Source organism: Mytilus californianus, unplaced genomic scaffold (assembly GCF_021869535.1).
Source record: "Mytilus californianus isolate M0D057914Y unplaced genomic scaffold, xbMytCali1.0.p SCAF_20, whole genome shotgun sequence".
NCBI lineage: Eukaryota > Metazoa > Mollusca > Bivalvia > Mytilida > Mytilidae > Mytilus > Mytilus californianus.
In genome coordinates this window covers 1,587,807-1,601,914 of record NW_026262669.1, presented here as the reverse complement: position 1 = coordinate 1,601,914, position 14,108 = coordinate 1,587,807, and the positions used below count along the sequence as shown (strand labels likewise).

Genomic DNA, 14,108 nt, shown 5'->3' with positions numbered 1-14,108 from the left:
CAAACCAAAGTCAATATAAAGTGTAAAATTTTATTATTGTTCAATCAGAGGCAGCTTTACTGTCTACTTTGATATCAAACTCCGACAAAATTTCTTCAGGTCATTTAATTGCTAGAAAATTTACATCAATGCATAGATGAAACTACAGACAAATATGAAAATTCAAAGTTTGGTAGACATGGTAGAGGAATATTAAGGGACAAAAAATGTCAAAATCCCGCAAATTCAGAAACATTTCATTTTCCTTGATTTACAATGTATCTGTATCATCTACTTGGTACAATACCTCTTTGAGATTCCTCTGTTCTTTCTGATAAGTGTGAAGAATTTCTAGAAATGCTTTGTAGATCTCTGGCTGACCATGAAATCGATTCTGTAAAAAAATAATCAGCATAGATATAAATAAAGAGACTGAGTTTTGCTTTGATAATATGCACAATATTGTTTGCAGGTAAATCTCCTATCTTCACCCTGATTAACTTTTCACACTTTTTACATTGTTAAATATTCATTACCAAGGTCTATTATACCAATATATTTATAGTCTTTGGATTATAAACTGATCATATAGAAACTATGACTGTCATATAACTTTCGAGTACAATTTTTGTACTCAAATTCAGAAATCAACCAATGAAAAAACTGGATTTGGTGTTTCCAACACAAATTTTGTACTACAAGTACTGAGTTAAGTTTTATGACAGAAAGGCTAGAATTTGCTGTCAACTGTGGTAATTCTCATGTAAAATAATCTTTCTCTCAATTGTGACATTATCCAATGTGACTTATCACTTTTTTTTTTTTACCTACAAAGAGTATTAAATACAACAATGATTGATTTCACAAAAAATCTTACAAGTAAAAACACTTGTTACTAAACATTTCAGTATACCTTACGATCAATATAAGTTGTAAGATTTTTTTAGTGAAAAGAGCCCCAGGTGCCACTAGTTATAATAAATAAATAATATAATGTACCTTTATTTTGTTGACATAATTTATTGCATGGTTGAATTCGACTGGTTGTCCAGCCTGCTGCTGCTGTTGTTGGACTGGAGTACTATGCTGGTTACCAGGGACAACTGGTTCCTGATTATGACGAGGTGATTGATGGTAACTATGGTGAGATGACTGGTTGCTATGGTTATGACTGCTAGGTATGTGAGCTGGAGGAGGAACTTTCTAAAATGAAAATGACATAAATGTCTCTTTATTCTACAAAACATGAAGCGCCACCGATGAGTCTAATGTAGACAAAAGCATGGCTGGCGTACAAAATCATCGGCCCAGTATCTTTCATGAGTTTGTTTTAATCAAGTTTATTCTACAGACATACATTTCTTTCTACAAACTTACAGATAATTCTTTTGTATGAACAAGAGTGATGAAGACATTATAAAACTTTGTCCATGGTTTATACTTTATACCATTTATACATAAACGAATTTGTTTATTATCTCAATTGTCTGTCATTAAACTTAATCTAGTTTTTAATTAATAATTCTTTCTCAAAAGTATTCAAACTTACCAAAGGAAATTTGAAAAAAACGTCTTCTTAAAAAGTGTTATCTTACCGAGGAAAGGTTGACCGGTCCCCCTGACACTGGGATACATAGAGTTTGTTGTCCTGGCTGGTGGACATTTATTTCATTAGCCTGGACTTCTATCTTATATCCTGGGGGAAGAAATGTATTAAATCCCACAATTAAATCCGGATGACCTTTGAACAAGTTGGACACACGACTGATGACTCCTGGTGTATCAATTCTACAAGTACAAACATTAACTATTATACTGAATATGCAGATCAATAATTAAATTTTACACACAATCAATAAAAGGTGATTCAGTTAAAATAATATTTGTTGGTACTAAGTGAAACTGTTGGAAAAGTGTAGATTGCTGATGATTTGGTGTGATGGCACTCTTGATATACTGAGATACGATATTTCAGATATAACACCCAGAGTTCATTGAGAAAAATCATTAACAATTTTTGTAACTAAATTACAATACCTGCTCTGTAATTTATTTTTGGGTTGTCTGGCTGACTTGTTTTTTTCAAATCTTATTCATATTTTTTCCAACTCCAATTTTTTTATTTTTATTACTACCTTCTTTATTTAACATAAATGTTATCTTTCTGTAATTGATTATGGACAGTTATACTTTTATGTTGATGTTGTAAACAGGGTTAAAACTTGTATAACAACATTAACTGTGATTAATCAGTCAGTATATATCATTTCTTTTATATGAATGAGTGCTGCTAGGTGCCAATCACGTCATTGAACAAATTACTCTTACTGTGACTTAATAACATAAGCATTGATACATTGGAAAGATGCATGAATGTGAATGTGGTCTATATATAACTTCCCTTCAACATAAACAAGAAACTATTCAACATAAATCATAACATTCAGATTTCAGACAGTAAATTTGCCCTGGTAACAACCAATCGTCTTTGCAGTTAACATATCAATAAACAATCATTAAGGAGCCTGAATTTCAGTGGTTATTGGTGTGGTTCATAGGTGTTTCTTGTTTTTTTATATAGGTTAGACAGTTGTTTTTCCTGTTTGAATTGTTTTAAGCAAGTCATTTTGGGGCCCTATAGCTTGCTGTTCGGTGTGAGCCAATGCTTCGTGTTGAAGGCCGTACTTTGACCTATAATTGTTAACTTTTTATACATTGTGACTTGGATAAAGAGTTGTCTCATTGGCACTCATACCACATCTTCTTATTTATATTACTTACGATTGAGATTTGAACTCCTTCATGATGTCTAGAAAGTCATTGTAAACTTGTGGTTGGTTACCAAACTGTAACTTGACCTGGTCAAGGTAAGACAATGCATCCTCAACCTTTAACCTCTGAAACTGTTGCTGTTGACCTTGAACTTGGGCTGTATGTGCCTATAAAGAAATGACATGATTGTAACAATGTGTAATTTCTTGACTAAACCTCAAAATGAATCACTTCCTGTTGTAAACATATAAGCTTACTCGTCCTCTTAATACATTTTTAATAAAAAATAACACTCTGCCATATTTTTATTTGTTTTCTTATTCTAACAGCGTGATAACTGGTGAGTTTCATATAATTATCTTGTATTTAAATGTCATTAATTCCCCACTAAAGTCAGCTTACACAAATAACTTCTATTAGACTTATATGTACATGAATATTTTTTTAAAATGACAAAAAAACACATAAATGTACAAATTGACCTCTCATACATGTATAACTGTGAAAGTTTTTTGTGTGTACAAATATTACTTCTGAGGATTATATTGCATTACACCATTGTTACACAGGAGAGGAAACTATTAAAACAAATTTATCTAAACAGAACAAAAGAGAAAATTTACAAAATCGGTCAAAATCATACAAAATGTGAGTTTTTTCCCCCTTTCCCTAATCATTCCGTAGACAATCATAAACATAAAAATACCTTGATTTTCTGTGAGGCACAAACAATTATAACAAATGAGGTGCGTCTGACAGAAATCGACCTTATGCAAGTGCACGTATATATGTACATGTATATGACTTTGATTTATTTTGGAACATTCAAAAACGAAATAAAAGATGAATTTTTGACTGTTTTGTAGGGTTTCTATATCAACCTAATTTTCAAACAGTTACAGATTTGCATAGAGATTTTTTCAACCCGAAATAAGTTAACAGATGTATTGATATTCATTTGCATAAGGTTGAGTTCTATCCAACGCAGCTCATATTATATAAAATATCCATCTCACTGCAACATCAAAATGGATTAGAATTGTTTAGAAAGCTTTACTGCAAACATGATCCTGATTTCTCCAATAAGTTTAGGGTTAGATAATACTGGTTAATATTTCACTATGCCATTGCAAGTGTAAAAACAGACACACTGTGTGTTAGAAAGTATTTAAGAAAATGTTATGACAGAGAGGTTTTTAGATGAAGTACAACTATTACCTTTATGACAGTTAAATATGGTATTTTTTTCAGCCATAGAGTTGTACTATCGTGACTATTTTAACAGATCAGAAGGTGAAAGGTGAACTAAAGACTTATTAGATTAGGCAAAGGTCACATACAAATGGAGAGGATGAATATCATTTCTTAATACATAGTCAAAATGGCTTTATCTATGTAAATCTTGAAAAAGAAGAAATTTATACTAATTCATGTGTTCAAAATATTTTCATTACCAAATACATTTGATCAAAACTAAATACGGTATACACCCTTCCTATAATTATTTCGCAATTCAGCACCTTTTTTCTCAAAACTAGTCATAGAAAAATATCATTTAGAGGGTTAACTGGGGAGGTTGCTCTTAAGTGAGGAAGAAATATCAGTCAGGCTGACCTGTCCACCACCTTCATTATTTATGTTTTCTAACTATTATACATATTAGTAGAAAATGAAAGTTGTATCATATTTCAAAGAACACCATTAATTGTCCGACCCCCTAAAAAGCACAAGGAAAAGAATCTGATATCCATCCTCCATTGTATACAGGAAGTTATCCTCCAATCTAAGGGACATAACTCACAGCAGTGTCTTGTTTTGGATCTGTTTGAATGACTATAGCTTTGTGTTTGTCATCCTTCAAATAAACAAAACAAGAAAGGTAGAAAAAAAGATATGTCATACTCTTTCAAACTTGTCATTACCAGTTTCTTTGTGCACTACACATGTTTCTATAATAATGTATGTGATCAGACTTTGGAAAACCAAAACTATCGTTGTTAAATCTCTCAGTATTATGGTAACAGAAGATAAATCATGATAAATAACTATATCTATGCCGTTTATGGAGGAAATCTATGATATAACATACACAGCAAAGCAATTACATAAAGTAATATAAAATGGCTATTTTTCAGGGAGATTAAATTTTGTGATTTGAAAAAGCAAACTTGTTGGTCTTCTTTTTTTATTTTCACATTTTACTGGTCTGATTTTAATCTTCTGTGTCAAATTAATGCCAGGGCTACTTTTGTGATTTGATATTAATTATAAAATAAGTGCAAATAAAATATTAATGAAAATTTATACACATAACAGTAGAATAGACTAAATCTCTCCATTGCATAATACAAGAAGTTGTTTACAAACCATTCATTACAATAACACATGATAAATAAATAAATTGTTGAAACAGAGATATGTCTCGCCTGTATGTCATTTAGACAGCAAAATGCAAATTTTGAAATTAAAATGGCACTACTTAACATGTAAACTATGCAAAACATTCAAAATCAATGAACCATGACTGAAGGTGCAGGGCCAAATAATCTCACTGGAAATGAGATATGTTAATGCTGATACAACAGCATAACAAATATCTTTGACTTATAATATTTGGTTACCTTAAAACTGATCTATTCACAAACAAGTACATGGTTCCAACGTCAATAGATCATGACCAAAGGAATGGGGCCATGTAATCTCCATGAAAATGAGATGTGCCAAACGATAATACTAATGCGTACCAAATATCATTGATTTTTAATGGTTTCCCTTAAACTGACCTAATCACAAATTTAAATTAAGCAAAAGTTTCCAAATCAACAGACTATGACTAAGGGGACAGGGCCAAATAATCTCCTTAAATTGGATAACTCAACTGGACCAGGCATAGGAATTTGTAAAAGTGATAATTCATTTGTTTTCCAATCATAATAAAACTGTCATATTTGTAATGTTTATGTTATAATATCACAATAAAGTATTGTTTACACTAAAAGATCTCCTTGAAATTGAGATGTACCAATGCTAATACAACTGCATACCAAATATCATTGACTTGCCATTAGTGGTTCCCCTTAAACTGACCTAATCACAAACACAAAACAAATTGTTGAAGCTGCCTGTAACAACACACCCAAGTCTCACCTCCACTACTTTGTAGAGACGAGACCAAAACAACACACTTGTCTCTACTTTGTAGAAAACTTAAATTTTACTCATTAGTCTGAATTTTTATATAAAGGCATGCTTACAAGCAAGAGTATAAATATAAGCAATACAAGTTACTGCATGCTGCAAAATAAACTCTCTAACAGCAATGGATATGGATAAAATTTACAAAAATAATCATTGCATGTTCCTAATAGTCTATCAGCAGTGAACAGTGAGATTGAAGTCAGTTACCATTCTTAACAAAGTTATGTAGATCATCTCCCTTTTCCTTCTTAACAAAGTTATGTAGATTATCTCCCTTTCATTAACAAAATTAGGAAGATTATCTCCCTTTTCCTTCTTAACAAAGTTAGGTAAATTACCTCCTTTTATTTCTCAACAGTAGTTGATAGTAAGAATATTTTAGTCACTTATCTCTCTTTTTATTATTTATCAAAGAAAAACCTTGGTTACAAACAGGTAACTGACTCTCACCTATTAATAAGGGACTTACCTGAGGCGGCTGAATGACCTGTGGTATGGCTGACTGATTAGGAGTTTGTTGATGTGCTGGTTGCTGAACTCCATGGTGGGCATTTGGTGCCTGGCCAGGGTGCATTCCACCCCCTTGGTTCAATCTTTAATGGAAAATAAACAAAAGTTTATACAACAACTGGGGAAGGCCTGTGAAGAGCTATGGTCATAATGAAAAAAAATTATGCCGAAACATTACTTACAAAATTACTCCATTATCTCTTATGAACAAGTTGCAGTATCAAAATGGAGTTCACGATAATGTATCAATATCAGTGTCAGTATCAAATTGTAAAAAATTTCTACCTAAAACCCAAGTATACCTTGTCAAGAGTTATCTCCCCAGAATAAAAACATTGAATTGTCCTGTATAATATTTATATACCACATTGTAAGATATCAGCTAAGTTTCTAATATCTTTACTCACGGAAAATTCTGTAGTGGAAAAGACATAAGGTTATCTCCTCCTTCAAATCTCTGTGCAGAAGGGGCAATAACTCTGGGATATTGTGGCTCTCCTGCTGACACTCTTCTCTGTTGCTGTAAAATAAAGGTTATTGTCTGTACAAAATTAAAGGCATGTGTACGGTTCAATTTATATGCTCTACAAAAAGTATTTACATGTGTATGTTACTGTTTAAACCATGTGGATCAAGCAAGATAGTCATGACAGTCTTCACATGATCATTTGAATTACAAGTTCATAAATCAGTCTCAGGGCTCATGGTAGCAGGCGACTGGGGCGATAAAGTCGCTCTCGCGTCCTTCACTTCGCTTTGTCCAACCATTAAAAGCGAAATCTAGTCGCCCTGTTGTTCACCATACTCGCTTTCGTCATCTGCACAAATTTTTACCAAGTCGGTGAAACATCAATTTTTCATTTATAAGTAAAGAAATTAAAAGACATAAACGATTTATTTTCTTCAGAAAAGAAGTTAAAGCATTGAATTTACAGTTTGTTGCGTGTTATTTCATAAAGACAATTTTTTTATCACTTCCGGTACTTGTTACTCGAGAGCGTACATCAAATCAAGGATTTGTATAGTATACAAATCCTTGATCAAATCATTCTAATTTTCGACAAAATAAGTTTGTTACTTCATTAGAACATGATGAAAGTTGCCTTCAGTAAATTTATAATCCATTTATTGCATTAAAAAACGTCATATATTCCTTTCCAAATAGTTTGTCAAACAACGTTTATTTTTGTAAATATTCTTTGTCCGCCATTGAAATATTTGTACGAACTACGAATATGAGGTGGGATTCATCGGAAACAGACCAGCTATGACCGAAATCCGTATTCTTACGATAATAACTACGGACGCACGAATGGCACAACTGACAGAAGATTACGCATTCCACACGCATTAACAGACTTTTGGTTAGATCTGTTTGATTAATGTATATATTTCCGTGAATATGCATTATTTCAATTTATTGATTTAAGTTGCTTCACTCTGGGACTATTACACTAATAAAAATAAATTATGTCCCAGCTTAACTTTGTTAAATTTATATATCTATTTAATGAGAAACACTGAATTTCATAAACACGATAAACAGAATAGTGTACTTTTAAGCCCCTAATTCCTAAACGGTTTGAGCCATAACCCCCCAAAGCAAATCCTAACCATCCCTTTGTGGTATGGAAACTTGTGGTATAATTTCAGAGAGATCCATACACCGTTCCACAAGTTATTGTCTGGAAACTAGAAAATGCTTATTTTTGGCCCCTAATTCCTTAACTGTTGGTACCATTACCCCCAAAATCAATCCCAACCTTCCTTTTATGGTATTTAACCTTATGGTAAAATTTCATAGAGATCCATTCACTTTAACAAAAGTTATAGTGCGAAAAACCAATGTGTCTTCGGACGACGACAACAACATCATACCAATATACTACCGCAAATTTTTTTGCAGTCGTATAAAAAAGACGATTTAATGATCTATATTGCAATTTTACAGTATCTTTTAAAATGTTTAGTGTATTTTTTACAATGTAGATTAAATAAAAAATTGAAGAATTATCATGGACAACAAAATGCGGCCAACTGTTTTTTTTTGGTTAGAAAGAAGGAAAATTTCAAACAAAAATATGTTTATGTTAGTTGGCGAAAAAAATCAATCAAAAGTGGTGAAAAATATATTGTTTTGGCGAAAGAGGTGGTGGAATAGAAAATTGACCCAGAGATATCCTGTAATAAATATTACAGCAGGACAAGAGAAAGATGACCTGACGAGACAGGTAGTCGCTTTGTCATGTACATGTGTATATAGAGACCTGTGACATTTACAGCAGGTTTGACTAATATATTTGTATGTGTGTCCTCACATATTTTCCATTTACATGACTTAGAAGTTTTTAAGTAATTTACAGGTTGACTAACTTAATAATATTCAGTAAAAGTATAATATTTATGAATACCAGACTTATCCTATCACTAACCTGCTCATCAACTCTTCGCTGCATTATTTGTACACACTGTATAGTTAGGATAGATGTATACCTGTAAAGGAAGACCATTTTTTAATTGTATACAGTCTTCACACTGAACCACAGGCCCAGCAGCCCAGGCTTGTAAAATTGCTCTAGGGCCTGTAAAAATCATATCTACAGGCCAGCAGAATCTAACTAAATTTTTCCAAAAATTTACTTCCGGGCCTATAGATCTAAAAGTTTATCGTGAAGACTGTGTATACAATGTTCATTAATTGACAAACACTTATGCATTCTTGTACCATTAATTTTAGTTCTGCCTCCTGCCAAAAAATAGTTGGAAAGATCATGTAGATTGACAATTTTTCTTTTCTTTTTGGTAACAAAATCAGGGAAATCGCACGTTTTCTCCAAGGCGATCCCAATTTACACCAGGAAGCTGGTAACTTATGCATGGAACTTTATCTATTTCCAAAGATATGAAAACTTTTTCACTTGGTTTTGGCAATTTTTAGTCCCCTACCGAAGAAGTCGAGGGGACTTTAGGATTGCACTCTGTCCGTCCATCTGTCAGTCCGGATAATCAGTTTTCCATACTTTTTTTCTTTGTGCTTGGAGATATTGATTTGATATTTGGTGTATTGTCATATCATGACAAGTTACAGATCAAGTTCGAATTTTGTTGCGGTCTGATGATTTTGTGCAGAGTTATGGTCCTTGGACTTAGAAAATTCACTCAAATAATCAATTTTCTGCACTTTTTTTCGTCATGCTTGAATATATTGATTTGATAATTGGTATATAGTTTTATCATGACAAGTTACAGATCAAGATCAAATTTTGTTCCGGTCTGATGATTTTGTGCAGAGTTAAGGTCCTTGGACTTAGAAAATTCACTTAATCAGTTTTCAACGCTTCTTTTCGTCATTCTTGAAGATATTGACTTGATATTTGTTATATAGTTTACACTATGACAAGTTATAGATCAAGTTAGCATTTTGTTCCAATACTCTCAGAATGCTTGTTTTTTCAAAATTTGACTAATTTAGTCAGTGGAAATTGATTTTTTTCTACTCTAGAAAAAATGGAAAGGTTATTTCTATCATAATATTTTTTGGCAAGGAAATAAAATATAAATCTGAATGTCTTTCAGTAAGCAGTAACAGACATAATTTTGCCTCATGTGGGATAAAACAACTTATATAACAGAAAGGTAGAATTCATTGATCTAATGATCAAAGATACTGTTGCTTGAAGAAAAACTCTTTAAAAAGTAAATGTGAAATTTAAATTCACAATTAAAATCCAATGTGACCTATATTCTATGTTTCATTTATGTAATATTATATTAAAATATAAAAAGATTTTGTATCAACTTATCACATGGACCCAAAAAAATATATCAAAGTTTAAAGGTAATTAAGGTGAATAACTCTTTAACGGTAAATGTCAATACCATGAAAATTGAACTTGACTGATTTATGAATAATGACACTGTGCTAAAATTACTGAAAGATTTGGTCACACAGTAATATCATTATCATCTAGAAACCAAGAAAATCTCAACTTTTACAGTAAGGGGCATAAATCTTGAAAGGAACATGTCAAAAATATCAAAATCTAACTTTACCTGTATTTTATGGTATAAATTTCAAGCAGTAGTTCATTTATAATATGGATACTACAGGATGTGGCATACAAACATGTGCATTACTATATATGCCCTCATGTCTTAGAGGGGTATAATTCAGAATTTCAAAAAGGTTTAGCGGTGAGAAGTAGAACAGATTAGTCACCTGGATTCTTTTTCATTTATTGCTTTATATTAAGCTGTAAAAAACATGTTTTGGTTTTGATAAAGATTGACAAATTGTGTGGAGCATACTGATGACAGAAAGTAAAACAGACAGTCATAAAACTGATAGGACAAAAAGGTCAAAATTAATTAAGTTTACAATTGTTTGAATTATATCATAGAAAGTTCTTTAAAAAACTTTTTAAACGACAAATTCATTTTCCACAGTTTATGAAATTGTTCAAAAGCCTTGATAAATAAATATGAGTCAAATCTAAATCTTGCAATCAATATTATTCTTAGCATGATGAAGACATTCAAGTAGTAGAGTTAATGAAAGAACAAGTATTGGTTTATTGGTGGATTGTTGCCTCATTGGCAATCATACCACATCTCCTTAATTTTATATAGCTGCATTCTTGCAAAGTGAACATCAAACATCATTTTTCGTCTCTGTTGGAGAGTTGTCTCATTACTGACATTAGCAATCTTCTTATTTTTTCAAGATACATGTATCTTTGGTTGTGTCTTCTTAACAATACTGCTGTTCATATTGTATCAGGGTCTAGTTTATTGAATCAGAACTAAAGTGAACTCATATAGCTGGTCATAAAGACTAAAAACACAACAAAGTAATAAGATACAAAGGGACCAATCAACATCAAAGGTATAAGCACATGCTTACAGAAAAAGATGAAGAACGGCCCACAAAACATTACGTGGAAACCGTAAGATAATATTAACATGATAAATATTTTGGTGTACAACACTGGCTCAAATTGCTATTGACTGTCACTATAATTCTTCAAATCACAGAAAGGGGGAGGGGGCCGAGACAAAATTATGTAAAAAAAAAAATCCGTTTATTTTGTTTTATTTTTAAAAATGCAATGTTATGTGCTTTGTAATAAAGTGACTACGTTGCAGAATAGACACAACACAAGCAACGCCTTTCCCGCGGATATTTTTAGCACACACTGTTTCATCATGGCCGACATTGGTTTTCAAACATCAGTTTTATGTTTCCACCCAAATATCAACATCCTATGTTTGTTTAGATTGACCAATAGTGTTTTCTAATGCAATGAAAACTTACCTTTCCTAACGTATATAACACATAAATCGGAATTTCCTAAATCATTAACAAATTAACATTTTCCACAGCTGTGTATCACCGACGTACTTGTCGGCCGTATAAACAACTGCCTGCCATCCCCTGTGTGTAATTTTAGTAGATTCGTCCAAACACATCTGTAAAGGTGCGTGTCTCGGTAGTATTTTTATCGATACATGCCCTTGACATCTTAAAAAAAGTTAATGTATACAAAGTTTGTGATTGTAATAAAATGTTCTTTTAAATTTGTAAACTAGATGTTTCTATTTTATTATAAAGATGTAAAAAGATCGAAAGACGCGCGCCTGTTTAAATGATCGTGTTCCGAATGTATATACACAAAACACCTGTGTGAGTCATGACCTAGATACATTTATTCTTCGCGGAGAGAGATCGTTTTGAAAATTTATTTTCTTACCATTTGTTGAAAAGTTATGTATTTCACTCTGATTGAAAAAAGCATTAGACGAATACTCATTGTAAATTCTCAGACATCTGGACGGGTATTACAAGAATAATTTAAAAAGGATTCTTTTCATCCATAGACGAGTCCATTTTTAACAACATACACAAGAAACGTGTACTACAGTACTATATCACCAGACACCTCTTTGGTTTAGTTTACAATTTCACACAAACTTCGACGTAGATTATTGTTAAAAAATAGAGATTACAAAGATTCCCCTAAAAAGTCAAGATGCAAAACATCCTTTTGTCTTGTATTATATGATTGGCAAACTGCCCGAAATTTGGAATTCCAAACATAAAATTATGCAAAAATAGAAGCCAATCAAAGTGATGTGTTAAAATTAGAAATTCAAGGTGACTGGGTTTCCCCGTGAATTGAAGGTTTTATTTCTAATTCCGAAAATCATTTTAAAGTTATTTGATTGTGAAAGATTCGAGGAAAGGAGTAAATGTCCAAATGGAAAAAAGTAAAATAACAATAAACTGCTTCGCCGAGCGCAGCTGGATACGACCGCAGAGGTCCAACCCTAAACAGTTGGGGCAAAACTGGACACAATATTCAAGCTTGATACAGGTCTGAATTTGGATTGTAATTAAATATTTGACACATTATAGGTTTCTGACACAGAATAAATGTAGTCAAAGAACTTTAAATTGGTTGTATGATTTGAATTTATATTCAATTGAAGATTTCTTGCTGTTGTGCTATACACTGTTGTTGCACAATACTTAGTAAATCTATTTTCAGACCATATACAAAGAATTAGCAAAATAAATTGTGACACCCATTTTTTTTTCTTTGGAAAATTGACAATTTCTTAAATCTTGTGGGAAAAAATTGAACCCCCCAAAAAATTTTTTTTTACCCCCCTCCAATTTTGAAGAAATTTTCTTTTTGTAAAATGTGGTACAAATTAATAAGAGACATCCATACAATTAAACACAAGTTATTGTCTGAAAACTAGAAAAATGCTTGTTTTAGACCCTTTTTGGCCCCTAATTCCTGAACGGTTTGGGCAGTTTATACCCCAAAATGAATCCCAACCTTCTACTTGTGGTATTGAAACTTTTGGTACAATTTCAGATATAATTATTTTGCCAAATATTTTGCGGTCGTATAAAAATACCGAACTCCGAGCAAAATTCAAAACGGAAAGTCCCTAATCAAATGGCAAAATCAAAAGCTCGGGAACGACCATTTAACTTTGGAATAGGGTTTATGGTGTTGAAAAATGAGTTTTTTTTTCGATTAACCTAAAAGCTAGAGACGTTTGGCCTCTGTGCACCCGTAATCGGCCATTCATAATTGGCGGATCCAATTTTTAATGTTATTCACCTGATTAATATGTGAAATGTAGTATAAACACGGTAGTGGTAAAATACATCAGTGTTACTCACATAGTACATGTAGTAACAGAGAGGCAGAAGATAACAAAGCTACGGATAGTCAAAATCATTAGTCGAAAACGAACTGACAATGCTATGGCATAAACGAAAAACGAAAAACGACCGAAAGACAAACAAGGTAAACAAAACACAATATTGAAAACTAAAGACTGAGAAACAAAAATCAAATCAAATAATTTTATTGGTGTAAATTCCAATACAGGAATGATACCAGCTGACATTTACAAAATACAAATACAAAAAATAGACAAAAATAAACAAAAACAAATATACAGACATATTTTCTCAATGATAAGAGACACATATTTTATATCTACATTGCGTGGAGGTGTTATTCATACTATATTATTAATTCAAGCTATTACAATAAGCTTTAATACTACAACAGTTCTTAGCAACATTATGTTTGCTTTAAATGAATGTTCGAATCATACATATCGCT

General features: G+C 32.1%; 1 protein-coding gene across 2 annotated transcripts in view; it reads right to left on the bottom strand.

Moving 5' to 3' along the window:
* Positions 1 to 8,969, bottom strand: part of LOC127731683 (paired amphipathic helix protein Sin3a-like) — a 29,495-nt gene extending 20,526 nt beyond the window's left edge. The window contains exons 1-8 of one of the 2 annotated variants that reach the window (XM_052240463.1): positions 8,892 to 8,969; positions 6,867 to 6,979; positions 6,419 to 6,542; positions 4,553 to 4,606; positions 2,761 to 2,918; positions 1,575 to 1,767; positions 979 to 1,182; positions 287 to 373 (exon numbers count right to left, since the gene is read on the bottom strand). In XM_052240463.1, the coding sequence (XP_052096423.1) occupies positions 287 to 373; positions 979 to 1,182; positions 1,575 to 1,767; positions 2,761 to 2,918; positions 4,553 to 4,606; positions 6,419 to 6,542; positions 6,867 to 6,979; positions 8,892 to 8,969 (1,011 nt within the window). The remainder of the gene's footprint in view (positions 1 to 286; positions 374 to 978; positions 1,183 to 1,574; positions 1,768 to 2,760; positions 2,919 to 4,552; positions 4,607 to 6,418; positions 6,543 to 6,866; positions 6,980 to 8,891) is intronic. The other variant, XM_052240464.1, reaches the window with a different exon arrangement.
* Positions 8,970 to 14,108: the final 5,139 nt, after the last annotated feature.